The 26022-nt window shown below is 44.5% G+C and overlaps 1 protein-coding gene across 1 annotated transcript in view; it reads right to left on the bottom strand.

The window, feature by feature from the left end:
- VAT1L (vesicle amine transport 1 like) overlaps positions 1 to 26022 on the bottom strand; it is a 146074-nt gene that overhangs the window by 47110 nt on the left and 72942 nt on the right. Inside the window, exon 7 of the mRNA XM_060000260.1 lies at positions 25058 to 25252. Coding sequence (XP_059856243.1) covers positions 25058 to 25252 — 195 coding nt within the window. The remainder of the gene's footprint in view (positions 1 to 25057; positions 25253 to 26022) is intronic.

The following is a 26022-nucleotide window of genomic DNA, read 5'->3' as shown; positions in this document are numbered from 1 at the left end:
GGCACCAAGCCAGAGGAGGGGAGGGTCTTGTCCCTGAGCTGATATTGGGGAGAAGGGTCAAGTAGTGGAAGCTGCCCATCACCTCTTGGTTCCTTCCTTCTTATAACCAAGTATCTTGGCTGATTAGCCGTGGATTCCCCAATCTTCTCCACAGAGACACCGGGCTAACCAGAGGTATTGTATTCTGAGACTGAGGTTATGTTTCTGACAGTTAATAAACTGGCATTCTGGTTTGGACATCGGTCTTATTGGGTGGGTCAGGCTGGGTTAGACACTGGCTGGCCATTGCAGACCAGTTCTGGGGTCCTGTCCCATTGGATGATAGTAAACGAGCGCATGTAATAGTTACAAGCAAGGCTTTGGAGTCAGACTGTTTGGGTTCAGATGCCAACGATTAGCGATGTGCCCCTGGGAAAGTTACTCAATTTCTCTAAGACTGTTTCATCATCTATAACATGGGGACAGTCATTGCACCTTATAATCTTGTAAGGATTCAATGTGAAATTGCACGTAAAGCTCTTTGCACAATGTCTCGCAGATAGTATGTACTCAAATAACGTAAAATGATGATAATAATAGCAGTAATAGCCTAACAACTTTGGGAAATAGAAGTTCAACTAGTATTAATGAGGTTTCTTTAATGCGGGACTCCTAAAAGTCCTCAGGATCTCAGAATGCTTAGGGTATTCCTAAGAAGTGATACTGCATGTTCAGTTTCCAAAACCACTAGTGTTTGCATTTGTGAAACTCCCTGAGATGCCCGTGTTTAACTTTTTCTGGAAATCTTTGAAATGTCCCTTCAGGAGAAAAGAGCAGCTGCTGTTCCTCATCTTTTCCTTTTCCCTTTCCTTGAAGCAGAATTCTTATTCATGCCTGCATCTCAGATACAGGGAGAAGAATGGAGATTTAGGGACCCTTGTTTTTCCTATGGGAAGAATTCATATGTTTGCGAAGAATATTCCAACTCAAACTGAATTTCACCTTAATGGTCCTTCTTGGTTTCCAAAAGACATCAGAAGAGGAATCTCCTAGGTCTGCCCTCTCCAGCAACTGGGTTGTTGACATATTCTTTTTTTTTTTTTTTTTTTTTTTTTTGCGGTACGCGGGCCTCTCACTGCTGTGGCCTCTCCCGTTGCGGAGCACAGGCTCCGGATGCGCAGACCCAGCGGCCATGGCTCACGGGCCCAGCCGCTCCGCGGCAAGTGGGATCCTCCCCGACCGGGGCACAAACCCATGTCCTCTGCATCGGCAGGTGGGCTCTCAACCACTGTGCCACCAGGGAAGCCCTGTTGACATATTCTTGATGTGGTTTCCAGTTGTATTCTTCCAAGAGCCTGAGGTGTTCCTGTAAGTGCCGCTCTCAGGAGGAAGGAGGGGAGGGTGAGCGGAGGCCTGGACTGATGGGCAGAAGCAGCAGGCAGGCATGGAAAGATGCAGAGTCCCGGTGATGTGGGTTCAAATCCATCTCCTCCACTACACAAGCAGATGTGTAATCTTAGGCAAGTCGCTGACTCTTTCTAAGCCTTTGTCTCCTGAACTGCCAAAGCTGGACTGGTTGTGAGTAGATTGCATGAGAAAATACAGGTAGAGTGCCCAATACTTAGTAGCTCAAGAAGTCTTTACAATTCTTTCTCGAAGAGAAGCGAGAAAAAGAAGCACAGAAGGAGGTAAGGATTGGAGGTAATAGACAATTTCAGAATGAACTGTCATCACCTAGTTTAAAAAAAATCCTCTAAAAAGAAGTGATTGTCTTAGTTTTCATGTCTTACTGTGTGACCTTGGACAAGTTACTTTACCTCCTCTGTGCCTCATTTTCCTTCCTGTGGAATAGTGATAAGTAATACCATCTACTTCCTGTGGTTATTGGGAGGATGAAATGAGGTACAGAGCACATAAAGAGCTTAGGATGGTGCCCAGTTTGTAGTATAGGCTCAAAGTGTGTTCATCATCATCATCATCATTATATATTATTATTATTTTTTAAATGTTTGTTTTATTTATTTTTTGGCTGCGTTGGGTCTTACTTGCGGCATGCAGGGTCTTCTTTGAGGTGTGCGGGATCTTTCGCTGTGGCGCAGGTTCTTTGTTGTGGCACGCGGGCTTCTCTCTAGTTGTGCTGTGTGGGTTTTCTCTCTCTAGTTGTGGTGCAGGGGGTCCAGAGTGTGTGGCTCTGTAGTTTGTGGCATGTGGGCTCTCTCATTGAGGTGTGCGAGCTCAGCAGTTGTGACACACGGGCTTAGTTACCCCGCGGCATGTGGGATCTTAGTTCCCCGACCAGGGATCGAACCCACGTCCCCTGCATTGGAAGGCGGATTCTTTACCACTGGACCACCAAGGAAGTCCCTATTATTATTATTATTAGCATCCTTTGCCCAGCTCCTCCTGTTTGCCCTTTATTCTCTCTCAGCTCTACTTTCCTCTTCATCTTTTAAGCCATTAAAAGAGCATCACTGTTAGAAGATGAACGCCCATCATCCTGCAGGTTCTGTAAGTGTTCTTGGCTTTTTCCAAGCTCCAACAGCTCCTATTATCTGGGCCTTCGCTTGGAAATTAATCACGGACAGGCTTATGATGGCTCTTCTATAGTTATGAGATGTTATCCCAATCTTTCATTGCAACTTTATGCTTTTATTACCATTCTCTCTACACAGGCACTAAGCAATGATTCAAGGCCCACACTCTAATCGTTGATGGTGAGAATCACAGCTTTCCATAGACCTAAACTGCCCAGCTTGGGGCAAATACACTACTCAGCACTACTCAGCACTCTTCCTCGAGGGAGAGAAGAGAAGAGGGGTTAAGATTAATGAAGTTTCAGGCCCTGTACTAGTAAATCCAATGCTAGGAATATCAGCTAAACACAATGTCTGCCCCTGCCTTTGGGAAGCTTAGGGTTTGGTGGGGAATCTGGACAATAAAAAGACAATGTATGTTCACATGGATGAATGGCTCAGGGTGAGGGACAGTGCCCCCACCTCTCCAGGGGACTGCAAGACCAGCCAGCTGTGGGGCTAACAGGGTCTTGGTGCTCTGGCCAGGTGTCAGGCCTGAGCCTCTGAGGTGGGAGAGCCGAGTTCAGACACTGGTCCACCAGAGACCTCCCAGCTTCATTTATATCAAATGGCGAAAGCTCTCCCAGAGATCTCCATCTCCTTGCAAGACCCAGCTCCACTCAATGACCAGCAAGCTACAGTACTGGACACCCTATGCCAAACAACTAGCAAGACAGGAACACAACCCCACCGATTAGCAGAGACGCTGCCTAAAATCATAATAAGGACACAGACACCCCCAAACACACCACCGGACATGGTCCTGCCCACCAGAAAGACACGATCCAGCCTCATCCACCAGAACACAGGCACCAGTCCCCTCCACCAGGAAGCCTACACAAGCCACTGAACCAACCTTACCCACTTGGGGCACATACCAAAAACAATGGGAACTACGAACCTGCAGCCTGCAAAGAGGAGACTCCAAACACAGTAAGTTAAGGAAAATGAGAAATACACAGCAGATGAAGGAGCAAGGTAGAAACCCATCAGACCAAACATATGAAGAGGAAATAGTCAGTCTACCTGAAAAAGAATTTAGAGTAATGATAGTAAAGATGATCCAAAATCTTGGGAATAGAATGGAGAAAAAACAAGAAACGTTTAACAGGTACCTAGAAGAACTAAAGAGCAAACAAACAATGATGAACAACACAGTAAATGAAATAAAAAATTCTCTAGAAGGAATCAATAGCAGAATAACTGAGGCAGAAGAACAGATAAGTGACCTGAAGGATAAAATAGTAGAAATAACTACTGCAGAGCAGAATAAAGAAAAAAGAATGAAAAGAACTGAGGACAGTCTCAGAGACCTCTGGGACAACATTAACCACACCAACATTCAAATTATAGGGGTTCCAGAAGAAGAAGAGAAAAAAAAAGGGACTGAGAAAATATTCGAAGAGATTATGCTTGAAAACTTCCCTAATATGAGTAAGGAAATAGTCAATCAAGTCCAGGAAGCGCAGAGAGTCCCATACAGGATAAATCCAAGGATAAACACACCAAGACACATATTAATCAGACTATCAAAAATTAAATACAAAGAAAAAATATTAAAAGCAGCAAGAGAAAAGCAACAAATAACATACAAGGGAATCCCCATAAGGTTAACAGCTGATCTTCCAGCAGAAACTCTGCAAGCCAGAAAGGAGTGGCAGGACATATTTAAAGTGATGAAAGGGAAAATCCTACAACCAAGATTACTCTACCCAGCAAGGATCTCATTCAGATTCGACAGAGAAATTAAAACCTTTAGAGACAAGCAAAAGCTAAGAGAATTCAGCACCACCAAACCAGCTTTACAACAAATGCTAAAGGAACTTCTCTAGGCAGGAAACACAAGAGAAGGAAAAGACCTACAATACCAAACCCAGAACAATTAAGAAAATGGTAATAGGAACATACATATCGGTAATTACCTTAAATGTAAATGGATTAAATGCTGCAACCAAAAAACATAGACTGGCTGAATGGATACAAAAACAAGACCCATATATATGCTGTCTACAAGAGACCCACTTCAGACCCAGGGACACACACAGACTGAAAGTGAGGGAATGGAAAAAGATATTCCATGCAAATGGAAATCAAAAGAAAGCTGGAGTAGCAATTCTCATATCAGACAAAATAGACTTTAAAATAAACACTATTACAAGAGACAAAGAAGGACACTACATAATGATCAAGGGATCAATCCAAGAAGATACAACAATTGTAAACATTTATGCACCCAACATAGGATCACCTCAATATATAAGGCAAATGCTAACAGCCATAAAAGGGGAAATCAACAGTAACACAATCATAGTAGGGGACTTTAGCACCCCACTTTCACCAATGGACAGATCATCCAAAATGAAAATAAATAAGGAAACACAAACTTTAAATGATACATTAAACAAGATGGACTTAATTGATATTTGTAGGACATTCCATCCAAAAACAATAGAATACACTTTCTTCTCAAGCACTCATGGAACGTTCTCCAGGATGGACCATATCTTGGGTCACAAATCAAGCCTTGGTAAATTTAAGAAAATTGAAATCCTATCAAGTATCTTTTCCGACCATAACACTATGAGACTAGATATCAATTACAGAAAAAAATCTGTAAAAAATACAAACGCATGGAGGCTAAACAATACACTACTAAATAACCAAGAGATCACTGAAGAAATCAAAGAGGAAATTAAAAAATACCTAGAAACAAATGGCAATGAAAACACGACGACCCAAAACCTATGGGATGCAGCAAAAGCAGTTCTAAGAGGGAAGTTTATAGCAATACAATCCTCCCTCAAGAAACAAGAAACATCTCAAATAAACAAACTAAACTTACACCTAAAGCAATTAGAGAAAGAACAAAAAAACCCCAAAGTTAGCAGAAGGAAAGAGATCATAAAGATCAGATCAGAAATAAGTGAAAAAGAAATGAAGGAAACGATAGCAAAGATCAATAAAACTAAAAGGTGGTTCCTTGAGAAGACAAACAAAATTGATAAACGATTAGCCAGACTCATTAAGAAAAAAAGGGAGAAGACTCAAATCAATAGAATTGGAAGTGAAAAAGGAGAGATAATAACTGACACTGCAGAAATACAAAGGATTATGAGAGATTACTACAAGCAACTCTATGCCAATAAAATGGACAACCTGGAAGAAATGGACAAATTGTTAGAAAAGCACAACCTTCTGAGACTGAACCGGGAAGAAATAGAAAAATATAAACAGACCAATCACAAGAACTGAAATTGAGACTGTGATTAAAAATCTTCCAACAAACAAAAGCCCAGGACTAGATGGCTTCACAGGCGAATTCTATCAAACATTTAGAGAAGAGCTAACACCTATCCTTCTCAAACTCTTCCAAAATATAGCAGAGGGAGGAACACTCCCAAGCTCATTCTACAAGGCCACCATCACCTTGATACCAAAACCAGACAAGGATATCACAAAAAAAGAAAACTACACGCCAATATCACTGATGAACATAGATGCAAAAGTTGTCAACAAGACACTAGCAAACAAAATCCAACAGCATATTAAAAGGATCATACACCATGATCAAGTGGGGTTTATCCCAGGAATGCAAGGATTCTTCAATATGCAAATCAATCAATGTGATACACCATATTAAAATATTGAAGGATAAAAACCATATGATCATCTCAATAGATGCAGAAAAAGCTTTCGACCAAATTTAACACCCATTTATGATAAAAACCCTGCAGAAAGTAGGCACAGAGGGAACTTATCTCAACATAATAAAGGCCATATATGACAGTCATACAGCCAACACTGTTCTCAATGGTGAAAAACTGAAACCATTTCCACTAAGATCAGGAAAAAGACAAGGTTGCCCACTCTCTTCACTGTTATTCTACATAGTTTTGTAAGTTGTAGCCACAGCAATCAGAGAAGAAAAAGAAATAAAAGGAATCCAAATCAGAAAAGAAGAAGCAAAACTGTCACTGTTTGCAGATGACATGACACTATACATAGAGAGTCCTAAAGATGCTACCAGAAAACTACTAGAGCTAATCAATGAATTTGGTAAAGTAGCAGGATACAAAATTAATGCACAGAAATCTCTTGCATTCCTATACACTAATGATGAAAAATCTGAAAGAGGAATTAAGGAAACACTCCCATTTACCATTGCAACAGAAAGAATAAAATACCTAGGAATAAACCTACCTAAGGAGACAAAATACCTGTGTGCAGAAAACAATAAGACACTGATGAAAGAAATTGAAGATGATACAAACAGATGGAAAGATATACCATGTTCTTGGACTAGAAGAATCAACATTGTGAAAACGACTGTATTCCCCAAAGCAACGTACAGATTCAATGTAATCCCTATCAAACTACCAATGGCATTTTTCACAGAACTAGAACAAAAAAATTTCACAGTTTGCATGGGAACACAAAAGACCTGGAATAGCCAAAGCAATCTTGAGAAAGAAAAACGGAACTGGAGGAATCAGGCTCCCGGACTTCAGGCTGTACTACAAAGCTACAGTAATCAAGACAGTGTGGTACTGGCACAAAAACAGAAATATAGATCAATGGAACAGGAGAGAAAGCCCAGAGATAAAGCCAAGCACATATGGTCACCTTATTTTTGATAAAGAAGGCAAGAATATGCAGTGGAGAAAAGACAGCCTCTTCAATAAGTGGTGCTGGGAAAACTGGACAGCTACATGTAAAAGTATGAGATTAGAACACTCCCTAACACCATACACAAAAATAAACTCAAAATGGATTAAAGACCTCAGTGTAAGGCGAGACACTATCAAACTCTTAGAGGAAAACATAGGCAGGACACTCTATGACATAAATCACAGCAAGATGCTTTTTGACCCACCTCCTAGAGAAATGGAAATAAAAACAAAAATAAACAAATGGGACCTAATGAAAGTTAAAAGCTTTTGCACAGCAAAGGAAACCATAAACAAGATGAAAAGACAACCCTCAGAATGGGCGAAAATATTTGCAAATGAAGCAACTGACAGAGGATTAATCTCCAGATTTTACAAGCAGCTCATGTAGCTCAATATCAAAAAAACAAACAACCCAATCCAAAAATGGGCAGAAGACTTAAAGAGACATTTCTCCAAAGAACATATACAGATTGCCAACACACACGTGAAAGGATGCTCAACATCACTAATCTTTAGTGCAATGCACATCAAAACTACAATGAGGTATCACGTCACACCAGTCAGAATGGCGACCATCAAAAAATCTACAAACAATAAATGCTGGAGAGGGTGTGGAGAAAGGGGAATCCTCCTGCACTGTTGGTGGGAATGTAAATTGATACAGCCACTATGGAGAACAGTAGGGAGGTTCCTTAAAAAACTAAAAATAGAACTACTATACGACCCATCAATCCCACTACTGGGCATATACCCGGAGAAAACCATAATTCAAAAAGAATCATGTACCACAATGTTCATTGCAGCACTATCTACAATAGCCAGGACATGGAAGCAACCTAAGTGTCCACTGACAGAGGAATGGATAAAGAAGATGTGGCACGTATATACAATGGAATATTACTCAGCCATAAAAAGAAATGAAATTGAGTTATTTGTAATGAGGTGGATGGACCTAGAGACTGTCATACAGAGTGGAGTAAGTCAGAAAGAGAAAAACAAATACCGTATGCTAACACATATATATGGAATCTAAAAAAAAAAAAGAAAAAGGTTCTGAAGAAACTAAGGGCAGGACAGGAATAAAAATGCAAATGTAGAGAATGGACTTGAGGACACAGGGAGGAGGAAGGGTAAGCTTGGATGAAGTGAGAGAGTGGCATGGACATACATACACTACCAAATGTAAAACAGATAGCTAGTGGGAAGCAGCCACATAGCACAGGGAGATCAGCTCGGTGCTTTGTGTCCACCTAGAGGGGTGGGATAGGGAGGGTGATAGGGAGACGCAAGAGGGAGGAGATGTGGGAACATGTATATGTATAGCTGATTCACTTTGTTATACAGCAGAAACTAACACACCATTGTAAAGCAGTTATACTCCAGTAAAGATGCTAAAAACAAAAAACAAAACAAAAGACAAGACATGTATCTCAGTGTTGGAAACACAGGAGGCACGTGAGCTGGGGGTGGATGTCCAAGTGAGGAGAGCTTAACAGAGCCCTAAAGAACAAGGCAGAAATGGATCTGAGGCCTGGCGTTGCTGAGGGAGGGAGCTGCTGCCTGGATATTGACCTTTTAAAAATATTTATGTATTTATTTATTTTTATTTTTTTAAATTGAAGCATAGTTGCTTTACAATGTTGTGTTAGTTTCAGGTGTACAGCACGGTGATTCAGTTATACTATATATACATATATATATACATATATATATATATATATATATATGTCTCTATATCTTCTTTTTCAGATTCTTTTCCCTTGTAGGGTATTACAAAATATTGTGCATAGTTCCCTGTGCTATACAGTAGGTCCTTGTTCGTTGGATATTGATTTTTTTATACCATCTCATAGTAAATATTCTGAAATGTTCTGAGATGGTTTCCCCCAGTTGTCCTGCACGAGCTGGGCAAGGTGACATGGAGCCAGGGCTTCTCCACACAGGAGACCAGCAAAACTGAGCGCTCTGCCTGATGGTTCCTGAGGGAATCCACCCTCCAAGCAGTATCCTATCATTGGCCAACCCCGGGAACTTGGCCCCAGGAGACATGTCCCAGAAAAGGTAGCTCTGACAGCTGATGGTGCGTGTCCCTTCCCAACTGTGCACTCATGATGGTAACTTGATACTGGTCCTGATGGAGAGTGTTTGCAGCACACAAATTGGCAAATGCTACCCATCAGGGTGTTCTTTGCCAAGGCCAGTTGTTAAACATTTCCCAGCGCACCGCTGTGTGTACGTCCGCTTGGGGAGCTTTCTGTGCTACCTGTTGTAGGACCTGCCACTTTCCAGGTCTCTATATCTCATTTCGCTAAAGAAATTTACACCCGTTGGATCGGCCCCCTCTTGCACAGCACTTGGAATCTTCTGGGTCCCTTTCATTCTCTAGCTACTGCTGCTGGGACCTGTACCATGCAGGCGTTGACTACCCTGCATGTGCCTTGGGCCCTGCGTGTACCTGGGCTTCACCCTGCGGTGTCCTTGATGCGTGAGCGGGGGAGCCCATCCTCACGCATGCACAGCTTGGGGCACTGGGGACTTGGTACCTGTGGGGCCACCTGGACGAATGGGTAGTGACAGTCAATGACAATGCGTCCTTCTTTGGTTTCCCAGGAAGACGGTTCTGAGATGCGTTTCCCAAGTCTCCCCAAGAATCGAGCCTCGTACCTGTGTCTTCTCCTGCAGTCCACTGACAGCCAGTCTGACTAAGGCAGGTAAGGAGATGAAGGCTCCGAGAGTCAGTGACTTGCCTAAGGTCGCGCATCTTGGTGGTGGAGGAGGTGGGATGCGAACCCGCCTCACAGGGCCAGTGTGTCTTTCCATGCCCGTGTGTTGCCTCTGCCTGTCAAGCCAGCTTGCCAGCTCACCCTCCCTTTCCTCCTCCTAAGAGTGGTTCCCATGGGAACATCTCAGGTTCTTGGAATTAAGCAGTTAGAAAGCACTCATCGTAGCAATAGCCGCCTCTGATAACAATCCTTTCTTCGTGTCGTTAGTGTTCTCCATCTCCTCTACTTTTCCTCCCTGGGATCATCTCTCACATAAATTCTTGCACCCAAGCCTGTATCCCAGGCTCTGCTTTGAAGGGATCTCAGCCTAAGACATCCTCAGAGTCTGTTGACGTCTGTCCATCACTCACATGACTCTCCTCTTCTGATAACAGTAACAAGCAGGAAGGGGCCTCGTGATGGGGAAGCAGGTCAAGTGTGACTGACCTCCTCTTTGAAGGAAGTCTTGCCTGGTTCCCCTCAGACCTGGTCATGCTTTGCCCCTATGGGAACTGCACTGCACTGGAATTGATGGGTTTATACATCAGACCTCTCTCCCTCCCGACTCTGGAAAATGAGACAGTGGGACATTCTTTTCTTCATCTTACAACATCCTCTAGCACAGAGTAGGTATCAATAAACTTTCTGAAGAGTGAATGCAGACTGCATTTTTTTTCAAAAGTTTACTGTTTAGCACAACTGGGAAAAATCATTCATTCAGCACTCATTGTTGGTAGAAGATGGGGAAGGACATTCCTGATGTGAGCCAAGGCCATCCAAACACCACAGAGCGATGGCGAGAAGAAACTCAAACCACAGACAAGGAAAAGTGAAAAATGAAACCTGTAGCAAATAAGGAAATATCAAGCCTGAACCTCCTAAAGCAAATAAAACGCTCGGAATGTCAGTGAGAGAAGCAGAAGCCACTGCTATTGACCAATTTTTATGATTATTTTTTAAAAGGCATATTTCTTAACACTGCTGGTCTGTGATAAGTTTATCAACACTTTAGAGGAAGTACAAACATAGGTGATGAAAGTTACAGCGAGTGAGTCATATTTGCAGCACGTTGAGGATGATCCTGTCACACAACAAACCTAAATTGCAGCTAATGATATAAACAGAGGATAATGATGTGGGGAAGCCTGCCTGCCTAGAAACAAGAAGAAAGTCAACTTGTGGATAAATAATAAAGCAGCAGAGGACACTGAAAAATGGCAGCCAAGTGGAAGCCAGGAGCAGAAAAACAATAGAAAAATGGATCCAGGCAGAGACGTGGAGAATGGACTTGAGGACACGGGGAGGGGGAAGGGTAAGCTGGGACGAAGTGAGAGAGTGGCATGGACATATATACACTACCAAATGTAAAACAGATAGCTAGTGGGAAGCAGCCGCATAGCACAGGGAGATCAGCTCGGTGCTCTGTGACCACCTGGAGGGGTGGGATAGGGAGGGTGGGAGGGAGACGCAAGAGGGAGGAGATATGGGGATATATGTATATGTATGGCTGATTCACTTTGTTACACAGCAGAAAGCAACACAACATGGTGAAGCAATTATATGCCAATAATGAAAAAAAAAAAAAGGATCCAGGGACTTCCCTGGTGGGGCAGTGGTTAAGAGTCTGCCTGCCAACGCAGGGGACATAGGTTTGATCCCTGGTCCAGGAAGATCCCACATGCCATAGAGCAACTAAGCCCGTGTGCCACAACTACTGAACCTGTGCTCCAGAGCCCGTGCACTGCAACTACTGAAGCCCGCATGCCTAGAGCCCTGCTCCGCAACAAGAGAAGCCACCACAATGAGAAGCCCGCGCACAACGAAGAGTAGCCCCCTCTCGCCGCAACTGGAGAAAGCCTGCGTGCAGCAATGAAGACCTAGAGCAGCCAAAAATAATAAAATTAAAAAAAAATATGGATCCAAACAGAAAAATGATCGCAGTGGGTGTGGCAGGGACTCTTCCATATTTGCTCTCAGAAGCATCCTCCAAGGAAGAGCTGAAGAAACTTTGTCAATTTTTTTTTTTTTTTTTTTTGCGATACGCGGGCCTCTCACTGCTGTGGCCCCTCCCGCCGCGGAGCAACAGGCTCGGGACGCGCAGGCTCAGCGGCCATGGCCCACGGGCACAGCTGCTCCGCGGCACGTGGGATCCTCCCGGACCGGGGCATGAACCCGTGCCCCCTGCACCGGCAGGCGGACTCCCAACCACTGCGCCACCAGGGAAGCCCTCAAATTTTTAAACACAAAAAATAAAGTTAGAATCTTGGCTAAAACAAAGGACAGTGAGCAAAACTTCAGGTGTCTCCTTTTAGCTCTTACTTCTTCTGTTCTGATCCTGCCTTAGGTTTTTTTCTTCTCTAAAGACAGTGAAGACCTGCCAACACATTGAACGCTCCCTTTCTTTTTCTAACCATCAGGAAATTATTGTACTTCAAAATTTAGAGCACCCAAGCATTCCGCTCTTACAAGTTGCTAACGAGGCGGACAAGTAAAGCCCGCAACTGTGATGGGGAGGGCGTGGTTTATAAGGGTCTTTCACAACCACAGGGACGCTCAAGCAGAGTTGAACTCCTGCCGTTTGCCATCAGTATTTCTTATGAACGTGCACCCATTAATGAGCTTGCAACACGATATTTTAATTGTCTGTTTACATGTCTACCACCAGCTGGTGTGCTCCTTGAGAGTACTTTGCTTTTCTGTCCCTCCAGGGCCCAGCTCTGGGCTTGGTAAATAGTAGGTGCTCAATAAATGCAAGCTGGTTTTGAAAAACTATTATGTGCAACTACATGGAAATTGAAAAAAAAAGTTAAATAAAAAACAGGTCAAGGAAAGAATCCATAGGCAGCCCAAACACTATTGGAAGCACACTTCTTTACCCCCAGTTTTTATATTAGTTAGAAAGAAAAGAAAAGAAGGAATGAGCTGAGTCTCTCTAGGGAATTTAGGGAGTGTTATGAACTGAATGTTTGTGTCCCTGCAAAATTCCTGTGTTGAAGCCCTAACCCCGCAATGTTCCAAAGGAAACACTTCCTCCACTTTGTTGTGGTTCCACATGCCTCCTTAAACAAGCATCATAATATACTCCTGACGCGCTCACACAGGCTCAGGAGCCAATCTGGGCCACTTAACAACTGTCAGGGGTGGCAGGGGAGAGGATGTGTAGGAACAAAGCCAGGAACGGGGTACATTAAGACAATAACAGTAGTTCTGTTTAGGGTGGCACAATTATGGGTGATCTTTAGTTCTTTTTTCTGTTTTCTAAATTTATATTGTGGTCATATGATATTTATATCATTTAATCTTTTACTTGTGAGAAAAAATGCTGGGGAAAGAGGCAAAACAAACACATAAGCACAGTAGACACACAAACACACACATATATACACACACCTATTCACACATACACGCAAAGACACACATATTCACAAGCACACGTACAAACACACATACTCACAAACACACATGAGCTCCAGAATAAGAAACCTTGCTTGGATTCCTGGTTCTACCTCCTAGTATAAATTACCTTGCTCAGTCCCTCTTTTTAAAAATCTGTATAATGGGCATAACAGCTGACCTGCCTGTCTCTGTGGGTTTTCTGTGGGTTTACTGTGGGGCTCGATTCCTACAAGGCAAGTAATATGCTGTGCTGATGGGGGGTGGGTGCAGCGCACCTCTACACTTCCCACCACAGCCTTGGATACAGTGACTTGGATGGTAAACATGATGGTTTGGAACGTGTTCACTTGCCAAGAATAAGAGTGCAAGGAAAATAGCCCAACTAGCTCATAATTTGTAGTCACTGTGGCCGACAGAGAGGGAGGAGGTGAGACTCGAGTACTGGCCTGGGAGTCGAGGGAATTTGTGCTGCCCTTTATGTCCCATGTCGTGGAGAAGGATCAGCTCTCCTCACCTGAGTAAAACCCACCCCAGAGGGCTGAGGTGAGCATCTGACAGCTGAGGCTGTCAGCTGACGCAGCACGGCCCCATCCTCACCCAAGTGCTGTTTGACAATGCGTGTGAGTGTGCCAGGGAGCGATGAAAGTGACATGTGTTGGGGAAGAGACAGGGAAAGGAAGAAACAAACGAAAATTGTATTAAGTGCCCACTCTGAGACATTTGTACACAGCACACGGTTTATAGCTGACACGTGGTTGCCCCAGACTTTAACATGGAAGGAAGAGCAAGGGTCATCAGCCCCATTTTACAGAGGCAGAAAACTAAGGCTTGTGATTCAGAGTCACCTGTCTGCACTCACAGAAGTTAGGGACAGAGGCACCGGGGTTTCGAACACCAGTCTTCCCTCCTGACCCAGGATGCCTCCGATCAGGGTGACGGGGCAAGCAGGGTGTAGGGCCTGGGACAGTCATCCCTGTTCCCAGAGGGGCTGAGACTTGGTTACGAGCTCAGCTTTAGGAGAGAGCCAGCCGGAGACTGAAGGTTCGACCCCACCACTTCTTGGCTATGTGAGCTCGTCCACAAAGCCACTTAGCCCTCTCTCCAAGCCTCAGTCTCCCCATCTGTAAAATGGGGAAATAATGGCTCCTGACAGGATGGCTATGAATCTAGAGGAGCCAGTGCCCGTGAAGTTCTCAGGACAGCGCCTGGCTCAGTGTAAACAGCAACCTTCAGCTGCCACTACTACTTTGTCACTTGTCCAGTACCCACAGCTGCTCATTTAGAGTTTATTAAATGACTAACCAGAGCACGGCACTTTCCTGGCAGCGCCTTCCCAAACCAGCTGACAGTTTTTAGAAATCTGAGATGAAATGGGCGGAGGCTCAGAGGATCCAAACAGCCACGTATTTATCGTGTTTATCGTTTGTGCTGCTCTGAGCTTCTGTTCCATGAAGCAGCTCCTACTGATGCCTTCAGGAAGGAAGGAAAGCATAAGACCCCAGTTAGCCTGCCTGCCTGCATCACACAGCAGCAAATCAGGGAGGAAATGGGTCCTGGGGGCATTCACCTGCCAGAGGATAGAAAGACAGGGCCCACCCCTCCCACCCCTCAGGGTGATGACAGAGGCTGACTTTTACCATGCGCCCGGCCGTGCCCGCCCCCCACATTGCCCCTGACATTTTCACAACGACCCCATAGAGGAGGCACTGCTGTTATCCCATCTCACAGATGGAGAAAGAAGAGAAGAAGCAAAGTACCTTTCCCAAGGACTCACAGCTATAATTGGAGGGCTTGAACGATTCCGGAGCCTGCCCTTTGAAGCCTTATGGGAAATCTTGTCTCTGCATCCCCTTATAGCTCACAAAATATTTCCCTTTTGATCTTATCTGACTCGCCATTTGTTATGGACTGAATCGTGTCCTGTCCTCTCCCACCCCCTGCGAATTCATATATTGAAGTCCTAACCCCCAGAACCACAGAATGTGACCTTGTTTGGAAATAGGGTCACTGAAGTTAGTTGAGTTCACACTGGAGCAGGGTGGGCCTTCATCCAATATGACTGATGTCCTTAGAGAAAGGGGAAATTTGGAGACCGACAGACAGACACACACACACACACAGACACACACACAACACCATGTGAAAACGGAGGCAGAGAGAGACAGTGATGCTTCTGTGAGCCAAGGATTGCTGAAGACGGCCAGCAAACCCCTGGAAGCTGGGGGAGAGGCCTGGATCAGATTCTCCCTAACAACCGTCGGAAGAAAGGAACCCCGTCGCCACCTTGATTTCTGACTTCTGGCCGCCGGAGCTGGGAGACAATAAAAGCCATTCAGTTTGGGTTACTTTGTTATGTCAGCCCTAGGAACAAATATACAACTGTTCCGGGAAATAGGGTCAGTTGCTCCTATTTTATAGGCGAGGAAAAGGAGACGCAGAGAAATGAAGTGTTATAGGCCAAAGAGCCAAGAAGTGGGAGGGTTAAGAAACCCAGTATGTTTGCTTCCTGTTCCAAAGCTTATCCCACCTGATTGGAGCTGCTCTAGCCTATTATCTTACGCCACATATTGGCAGAGAGCTTTACAGTTTGCAAGGGTTCAACTCATATCGGCTCAAGTGATGGCACAATAAATATAAAATCCTTTGCAATAACAGGGAACGTGGTAGTAGCTCCATTTTCAGTGGATGAAAGGGGTGCTCAGGAAGTAGGCTGGATTCTGGAAGGTGAACGTGAAGGCAACATCCACAGTGTGTTTCCCTGCCGGGATATGACCTTTATTCATGTGTTCTCTGATTTAAATTATGTTCTCCTATTCAAATGATCTTGGCCTGCAGAAGAGTTATTTATCCCTCTTCTCTGGCCTAGCGAATAGGCCAGAATCCGTGATGAACACATCAGGACAGATACCTCGGAAAATATTTGAAAACAGTCCTCCTGATGCCACCGTGCAAATAAGACATATCAAGTGATTCCTCCAATACCTAGGAAGGCAAACAGAAGCAAACAGACATGTCCATTTCCAGCCTTTGGAAGCAGCAGAATCTCATCTGGGTCATGGGAAAACACAGCCAAGAGCAGTCTGCACTGACCCTGTCCCTGGCTCACAAGGAAACCCAGATTTGTGATGTGTTTTCAGCCAAATGACAGGTGTAAAAGCAAGAGTGATCGTTTTCTTCGTAACAGATGTGTATTCAGAGCTGAGTTCCTAGACCTCTTAACAAGGAGCGGAAGTACCTGTCCTGAGGCCCCGGGAACCTTCTGCCAAGAGCATCCTGTGTTCTCCTTGCTTGGTACCTTGCCTAAGAGTCCCTGACCGCAAAGACCTCAACTCCGTGGCGGACACATTTGCAATGCGCTGTAAGAGCAGCTTGCCAGTTCATACTGTCCGGTCAGCACCTTTTAGTTCCTCCAAACTGATGCAAGGTACACTTATCTTCTCCATTTTCACAGGTAACTGTCAGTGGACATGTCAGTGAGGGCGGCAAACCCTTGGGACCTGAAAGCAGGGCTTCCTAACCAGGGGTGGGCGTCATGGCAAGACTGGGGATGTTGGGGATGTTATGGCAGAAGAGTCAACACCGTCCCTACGTCTTGGCAGGTGGGCAGGAATTTTGCAGGAGGACAAGGACGAGGGAAGGGCACGAGAGGTGGAAATAAGAGCACAGATAAAGGTGAGGAGGCAACAGACTCAGGTTTCTGAAGAGCCACAATGGTCCAGTGCGGCCGGAGGGATGGGGACAGTTGGCAATGGGCAGGGGCTTCCACCTACCCCACCTTCTCCCAGGGCCGGCCTTCCTGCCTCCCCATCACTCTGTGTTCAGCCTCATGCGTGTTTGTTGAGGCTTGGATGCTCCAACCCCCATCTCTCTCCAGCTTCCAGGCCTTTCCCTGGGATGTGGCATATGCTTGGGTGGGTCACACCCCCATCCAGCTACCCTCCTCCAGGGCTAATTTCCCACTGCTGTGATTGTCTGGTTGCTCCTTGTTGAATGGATGGCATATTAATTTCCAATTGCTGCTCTGGCAAAGTACCACAAACTTAGTAGCTTAACACATCGCAAATGTACTCTTACAGTTCTGCAGGTCAGAAGCTTGAAATGGGCCTATGTGGGTTAAAATCAAGGTGTCCACAGGACTGTTTCCTTCTAGAGGCTTCTGCTTCCTTGTCCTTTCCGGCTTCTAGAGACCACCTGCATTCCTTGGCTTGTGGTCCTGCATCACATCACCTTCCCTCTGCTTCCTTTGCCACATCTCCTCTGACCCTAGCTCTCCTGACACTCTTGTAAGGACTCTTGTGATTACATCAGCCCCACCCACATAGTCCAGGGTAATCTCCTCATCGTAAAATCCTTAATTTAATCACATTTGCAAGGTTCCTTTTGCTGTATGAGGTAACATATTCGAAGACTTTGGGGATTAGGATGTGGGCATCTTGAGGGCGCTGTTATTCAGCCTGCCGCAGATGAATATGCTGACCCAGAGCTGTGACTCATCGTGCTTGATCTGTTGGGTAGTTAGAGCACACTGAGCCCTGGTGCACGGCAGGGTTGGGGGCGTGACGGAATTGCAGAAAACACGTGAGCAGGGCATGCTGGGAGAATGTGCGTGGAAACTGGGAATGTGTGCGTGAGCCGGGGGTGATTATGTTGAAAGGGGGGCATGCAGCAAAAAAAATAATGAAAGGGACATAAAGCAAACATAGTGGTTACTTCTGCAGCCTCAGTTTCCTTATCTGAAAACTGGGAGGATGGACCAGGCTGAATGTGCGGCTTTATAAGGCCATGCAGCTAGAATATTAGTAAGGACTGAGGCCAGCAATCTGACTTCCCAAGCTGTACCTCTTTCCCATCTCCCACGTCCCCTTATCCCATCCTTAAATAGCCCTTCTCTCTCTCTCCCTCTGTGTGTGTGTGTGTGTGTGTAATTTATTGAGATACAATTTGCATACCATACAATCCATTCATTTAAAGTGCACAGCACAATGGTTTTTAGTGTAGTCACAGAGTTATACAACTGTCATTAATTTTAGAACATTTTTATCTCTCTGAACAGAAATGCCCCCAGCCCTAGGCAACCCCTAACCTACTTTCTAAACAGCCCTTCTTTGGACCCAGCACCCCCTGGCTATTTGCCAGCCCTTTTTTCTGCTCAGTGCCAAATAGGAGGCTTATGCTGGCTGTCAGACTGTCCTGCCCATGATTCTCTTCCTGACCCTCTGCCTTCAGACTTCTGCCCTCATCATTCTACTGAAAGGCTTTCTGAAAGGTCAACAATGACCCCGGGGCCAAATTCAAAGGCTTTTCTGCTCCGTACTTCCTGACTTGTCAGCAGTCCCTGACTTTAAGACCTGTCATGGTGGTCCCTTTACCACTGCCCTGCCGGGGATGCCTCACCTTCTCCCTACTGTGTGAATGGTGGGGGATGCTAGGATTCTGTCCTCACCCTCTTCCTTCTACAGTGGAGAAGTTAATGCCCATGGTCTGAATGCCAGCTTTGCCATGCACCAGCTGTGTGAGCTTGGGCAGCTAACTTCATCTAAGTCTACTTTCCTTATTTATATCTCAGGAAGAGTAACAGTACCCACCCCTCGGGGTTATTGTGGGGACTAAATGAGTTAATTCATAGGAAGCGCTTGCTTGGAGAACTACTTGGCACATATAAACAGTCTACGCTAAGTGTTTGCTAATATGATTATGTTGCTCCTTCTTTTGTTCAATTGAGTTTATTCATAGCCATGTTTTTTCAATAACTTCTATGCATCACACTTCCCTGGGGTTCAAATTTCCATTAAATTCAATTATAAGCTGGGGCTTTGGGCAAGTATAGCTTCCCCAAAGCCTCACTTTTGTGACCTGTAAGACGGGGGTAATAGTAGCTGGGTCTTAGGGTTGTTGGAGAGTTTAAATAAGTTAATACATGCAAAACATTTAGAACAATGCTTGCCATGCAGTAAATCCTCTAGAAATGTCAGTAGCAGCAGTAGTTGTAATTATCCAGCCTTCATCTCTCACCTCCATGTGATGGTTGACTTGACCGTGGACATCACTTGCATGTTCTACCATCATCTTAAACCAAAATCACATCTGAGCTCATCAATTTTTTCACGGCAGCTTCAATCATTGCTAACTCAAATCACACTGTTGGCACCCCCAGTCCTGGTTTCCCATGTCAAAAGACCATTGGTCATCTTGCATCTCCTTTGTCCTTTCCATCCAATTTTCATCCTTCCCAATGACTCACATTTGCTCATTCCCTCCCATTCACTTCCCCCACTTTTGTCTGGGGCTTGCCTACCCAGGTCTGAAAGTCTTCAATGACCTCTTGCCTGCCCCCCGTCCATCCACCAAACCAAAGTACACATGATACAAAATACATTGCTCACTTCTGGATGATGCTTCTAAGTACTCTCCCTATCCCCAACTCTGCCCCTGAAGGAGCTTCTAAATCTTTAAAAAAGGTCTCCACGAGCCAGTCACCAACTGCTATAATTAAGTGGGACTTTCCGTGGTTTCTCCTCGAGTCTTTGCCTCTTAGTTTTGGTTTGGGTATATGTTTCAGATGCTTGGCTTCATCCTTTCTTTTCAGTCTGGTGTTGGAGGTGAAGCCTGTGGCTTCTTTAAAACTGAAAATCACACCTCCACCCATCCTTCTCTCTTGAGTCATCCCACCCTCCCTGTTCAACATTAATCTGCCTTTTATCCAGTCAGCCTCTTGCTCTGTGTCAGATAAGGGTCCCTATCAAGCTCAGCACCACATTATTTTTCCTTAATTTAGTCTTTTAGGCAGACCCATCTCTGTATAGGTTTTGTGATGTCATAGAATGAAAGACACATTATAATTAAGCCACAACTATTAACATGAAAGGAAAAATGTGGGGGACACATAATGAGGGATTGGAGCACTTAAATAAGTGACTGCATTTGGTCAGTGAACTTCACTACAGCCAAGGCAAAGAGAAGTGTACAAGGAAGGGCACAATTAACGTAATTTACTAAAGGTAATCATGCCAGATTGCTGGGGAGACAAATTTACCTTCAAGCAGAAGGATGACATCATCTCATAGACCAGCTCTAGGAGAATTTCTGCAGGGATGGGAACATTCTTCCATCTCTGCATGGTCCAATATGGCAGCCACTAGCCACATGCAGCTACTGACCACTTGAAATGTGGCTAGTATACCCAAGGAACTGAATTTTTGATTTGACTTAATCTTAATTAAATTTGAATAGCCACATGTGGCTAATGGTACCATAATTGGAGAGTGTAACCACAGACTTCTATGTAAATTATGTTGTAAAATATCTTTAATAGAATATTTCAAAATTGCCAAGATCTCTCTGCAGCCCTGTGTCCATTTGCTAGGGCTGCCATAATGAAATACCACAGACTGGAAGGCTTAAATAACAGAAATTTATTTTCTCACAATCCTGTAGGCTAGACATCCAAGATCAAGGTGTCAGTGAGGTTGGTGTCATTCTGGGGCTGTCTCCTGGGCTTGCAGATGGCCCTCTTTTCACTGTGTCCTCACATGGTCTTTATGCAAACATCCCTGGTGCCTCTTTTTGTCCTAATCTCTCTTCTTATAAGGACACCAATCAGATTGGATAAGGGCTGCCCAAAGGCCTCATTTTAACTTAATTATTTCTTTCAAGGCCCTATCTCTAAATATAGTCAGATTCTGTGGTATTGGGGGTTAGGGCTTCAACATATGAGTTTGAGGGGGGACACAATTCAGCTCATAACAGAGCCCTCTGTGCACTATTAAACAGCAGACAGGTAAAGGCACTTTTGATCAGAGGCCACAACTGGATAGTTCAGGTGTGTATCTTTCTAGCGACATACTTGGGACTAGGATGGGCTTCTGGGAATTGGGAAATCAAAGGGTGTCATATTCCTTAGGCCACAGTCTCTAATAGCAATCCCCTCACCCAGAATGTCAACTCACACTCCTCTGCCTGGCAGTGAAGGCCCCCAAGATTTGACTCTATTGACTGAACCAGCCTTTTCTCCTCTCTTCCTTTGTTCCTGTTCCTCTGCTTTTTTTCCAGACCTCTCTACCCCATGTACCTTATACTCACTCCTGCTTCTCTGATTTTGTTCACACTGTCCCTCCTGATAATACCTTGTTTTTTTAACTGCAACATCATCCTAAGAATTTATATCCTGCTAATCTCAACCAAGACCCACCTCATTCTTAAAACCATCCCTGAACATTCAGTCTTCCTTAACATCATTCTCTCTTGTTTTCAAATCCAGTCACACTTGAAACAAACACCCCATGATTGAAAAACGAAGTTCTTCTCTAATTGTTTCTAGGTCTTAGTGTTGTCTCTGAAACAAAGTCATAAACGCAAGGATCAGGGAACAAGTGACCTATCCCTTCTGTAGACTTGACATCCTAACATAGTACAGGCACATAGCAGGTGCGCAGTAATGTGTCTGCTGCTTGGTTGACAGATGTAAGTATTTTTTGTCCCTTTCCCACCTCTGAACTGTTTTTCCAACTTTATGTACAATTGCACATTTAGTATCTGGAGCAAACTAGTTGCACGTTTAGTATCTGGAGGCTGCAGCATATCACTCACTCTTTGTATTACATTTACAATAAAGTCAAAGATAGATGGCTAAAAAGAAACTCTAATCATCTCTGATATTATTAAATCTTCTAGTCTGAATTCTCAGAGAGCCCAAGAGAAATTTCTTTTAATCCCTATGGTCTTTCTATTCCATAGATGAAGTTATAGAGCTGGCCTGAGAAGCAATTTTGTGAAATCATTTACCAAAGGGGAGGGGGGAAAATCATTATAGTCCTCCTTTGGAGGTTTGCAAGTAATAAGCATGCTCTATTCTCTTCAAGCCCAGAGGAGCTGCGTGGGCTTGATAAACAGCTAAGCTTGGCCCACCGGCAGCTCTAAAAAGATGTCTGTAAACATTACAGAAGAGAACCATCAGAAAGTTGGTGGGTGTTACTGATGAGTGGCTGTGGGTGCTTTTGTTGGCCAACATGGCAGCAGCCTTCTTTCTCTCCTCTGTGAATGACTAGTGACCTATACTTCTTTTGTTTTCCTGGTAACTGTCTTAACCGATATAGCTTCTTTTAAAGCAGTGGTTTTCAACTAGGGAAGATTCTGCCTCTGTCCCCATCCCCCCTGGGGGACATTTGACAATGTCTGGAAACATTTTATGTTGTCACAGCTGGCAGTGGGAGGTGCTGCAGGCATCTTCTGGGTAGAGACCAGAGATGCTGCTAAACATCTATCTTTCCTTGTCCCTTTGCTTTTGAGGGTCTCTCTGCCTTGCATACTCTTCTTCCAGTTTTTTCCTATTTCATGTCCCAGTTCAAACAACACCTAGCCTTCCTTATCGAAAGCCACTCTACAGCATGCATTCTCAGTGGGAGCAAGGCCACCCCCAATGGGGTAAAAATGGATTCTCGGAGGATTTTTTAAAATCTTACTCTTTTAATGTATGTAAAGCACAAATACACATCCAGGACATAAACAGATGGATGATAGGTAGGTAGGTAGATGGCTGGTGTATCTACGGTACTAAAATTTCATAGAGGTGGTTGATTAAGGAAAAAAAAGTCTAAAAAAGCTCCTTAGGGAGCAATAATGAAATAAAGGTTGAAGAATATTGCTCTGTGGAAACTGTCTCCCCCCTCCACTTACTCGCCAACATATACCCTAATTTGCCTCCTTCCAGAACTTAATGCAATTGGAGAATACCCTACTTATTTTTAGTTCACTTGAGTATTTTCTGCCCCTCCCCACCCCTCTGAAAGTGAGCTCCTTGAAACTCAGGGATCTTGGCCATCTATTTGCCACTGTACCCCCAACACCTGCACATTGTTGGGCATGTAATAGATATTCAATCCATATTTGGTGATTCAATTGCATTATAACCAAGGAATGATTTCCAGTACTAAACCAAGGACCCACTGGGCCAACCAGACCCCTCTTCGATTTCAACCCTCACTTAAATGCTACCAGATTCATTGGGTCCCTTTTGGGCAGTGAGCTTAAGTCCCCTTCTTTCCTCCATGGTCAAGTTAATCTCTTAGCCCTGGTCTCAAGTAGCTCACATTTTCTCTCCTCCCTGACCTCTGAGACACAGCCACTGCAGTTCAGCCCTTGTCTATTCCACTGACATACCATAGTGAATACCATATGGATGTTTGACCCACTGAATTAAAACATTTGATCCATTAAATTAAAACATTTTGACCCAAGTATAACGATAGGTTAACCATCTTAGAACTTACACAACAGAAGGAATGTATGATAATCTGATTTGATTTGGTAACGCATTGAGTTACAGTGAGCGTGTGCTGTAGAAAAAAGACTGGAAGGAAGCAAACCAAAATATTAACAATGTTATCTATCTCTGGAATGTGGACTTGCAATTTATTTTCTCCTTATGTTTTTGGCTAATTTAGGAATTTCCTATAATAAGCATGTATTTCTTTTACCATAAGAAACAAGGGGTTTTGGTGGTCGGGTTTTTAAAGTATCATTCATGATATTGCAGTATCAGAGAGGCATATATAGGCCTGATCCATGGATCCAGGACCAGGCCCCTCTGATTACATGGTGACTCCCACAAAGCCTTTTTGCGGGGGGGGGGGGATTTCTGTGCTTAGGAAAGCCATTAGATTTTGCCCAACCTAGTCCATTAAGCAAATAACACCAGCTTTCTTGCCAGGATGACAGCTACTATCTGTTCCATGGAATGTTATTTTTGTTAAGTTTTTCAAAGGTGTCCGTGACGCCCCAGAGTACAAAAATGTACTTGTACTGTAAGACACTCACCCATGCAAAATGCAAAAACCAGCCAAACGAGCAAAAAACACACTCCCACATCTTTCTCAGGGGCTTCATGGCTCCCTGAAGCCAAGGTCATGACATCCTGACCTACAAGATTTCTTAGTGGAATGCCTCTTGAAACCTAGACCACATTTCTTCATTTTCTCCTCACGGGCAGCTACCGTGACTGGCTTCCCAAATGTCCAAAACTTCCCTTGTCCTGAAGAATTTTCTAGATGCTGCCTCTTCCTAGCACATCTCCCCTGAACCAGTATGGTCAGTTCACAATTCAGTATCCTTAAAGGTGACACAAGGGGCTCTTAATTTTTTTGTGTGATCAAGGAATGCTTTCAAATACTAGAACTTTTTGCAGATCAGTTAATAAAAAGACTCAGTCAAACACTAGATCCAACAATTCATTCATAATTACAGTGCCCAGGGTGGCAGCTAACAAGGTCTGGAAGGGGCTCCAAGCATCGGGGCTTGGCACACAAATCATTTCAGCTCTGAACCATTGTCCGCCCTGGCCTTGATCTCACACACTCACATGGTGAGGATATAACTGACGCTGCACAATGTACACGCTCTCTTGTAACCAAGGTGAATCGTACACACCCATCAAGATTTGGTGACCTACCCGGGAAGGGTTCATGGCATGAATGGCATGTTGACACACGTGGTTTGAGAACCACTACGAAACGTAAAGTATTTCTTACATCCAAAGCACTCTATACTACAGGACAATGACTTTTAGGACCCTCATTTAAAGCAAACAAACCTGGAGAAAAATCACTTAATAAAAGAGCGGATCTGGCTGCCCAAAGCTGACTAAAAAGACAGAGATTATTTGCTGGGGAAACATCATCCTTACCTCCTCCAGGGCCCACAGGGAGTCCACCACGGGCTTGACTTTTTTCTGGTTGTAGAGCCCAATGAGTTTGTCCACCACTCCTCGAATGAGGCCAGCACGGCCCTGTTTGAAGAGCAGGTTTAGAAGGGAAAACCCAGCAATGACTTTGTTCTCTTCGTATAGCTTGATGGGGTTCACCTTCTCAACCTGCCACCACTGGAAAGAGAGAAGGTGTGCGTTACAAGGAATCAATGCCAGGCCATGTTTGTAGCATTGCAGGGAGACAAGGGGGCTGTACTTGGGTGGATTCGAGATGCCCAGGCGGTAGCTCTTGCTGGTGTGTTTCTGTCAGCACCTCTTTGGCTGAGCACTGCTACAGGTGCAGAGTGATGCTTCCCAGAAGAGCCCAGGATGTAGGTGGGACACAGCCCTTTACAAAAACAACTGCGAGACCACATGTGATCAGAATGTTAAGTCACACGGTTGGGACCATCAGATCTGGAGTTGGATCCTGACTCTACAATTTGCTCCCTGTTATTCTCTGTGCTTCATTTTTCTCAGCGACACACACTGGCAGGATGCTGCCTCCGAGGTTTCCTGGGAGAGTTTAGCGTAAAGCGCTTGGCTGACTGGATGGCGGTGGTGGTGATGGGGCTGGTGAAGGGAGCGGGAGGGGTGGGGGGACGTGGGGGGAGTGATGCCTCTGCCTGCACGAGCAGCTTTCCTTGGGGGAACAGCAGCAAGGCTGGAGAGGTGAGGCAGAATGCGTCAGATAAGGAAGAGGAAGGGAGCGTAATATAGCAAGAAGGAACAGCGTATCGGAGCAATGAAGCCACAGTGTTGGAACTAAATTGATGGTTCTCAACTGGGGACGGTTTTACCCCCCAGGGACATTTGGTAAATGTTTGGAGATGTTTTTTGTTATAACTCAAGGGGGGAATCAGCCGGCATCTAGTGGGAAGAAGCCAGGGATGTTGCTAACTCTC

Source organism: Delphinus delphis, chromosome 20 (assembly GCF_949987515.2).
Source record: "Delphinus delphis chromosome 20, mDelDel1.2, whole genome shotgun sequence".
Classification (NCBI taxonomy): Eukaryota; Metazoa; Chordata; class Mammalia; order Artiodactyla; family Delphinidae; genus Delphinus; species Delphinus delphis.
This window is presented reverse-complemented; position numbering and strand designations above follow the sequence as displayed.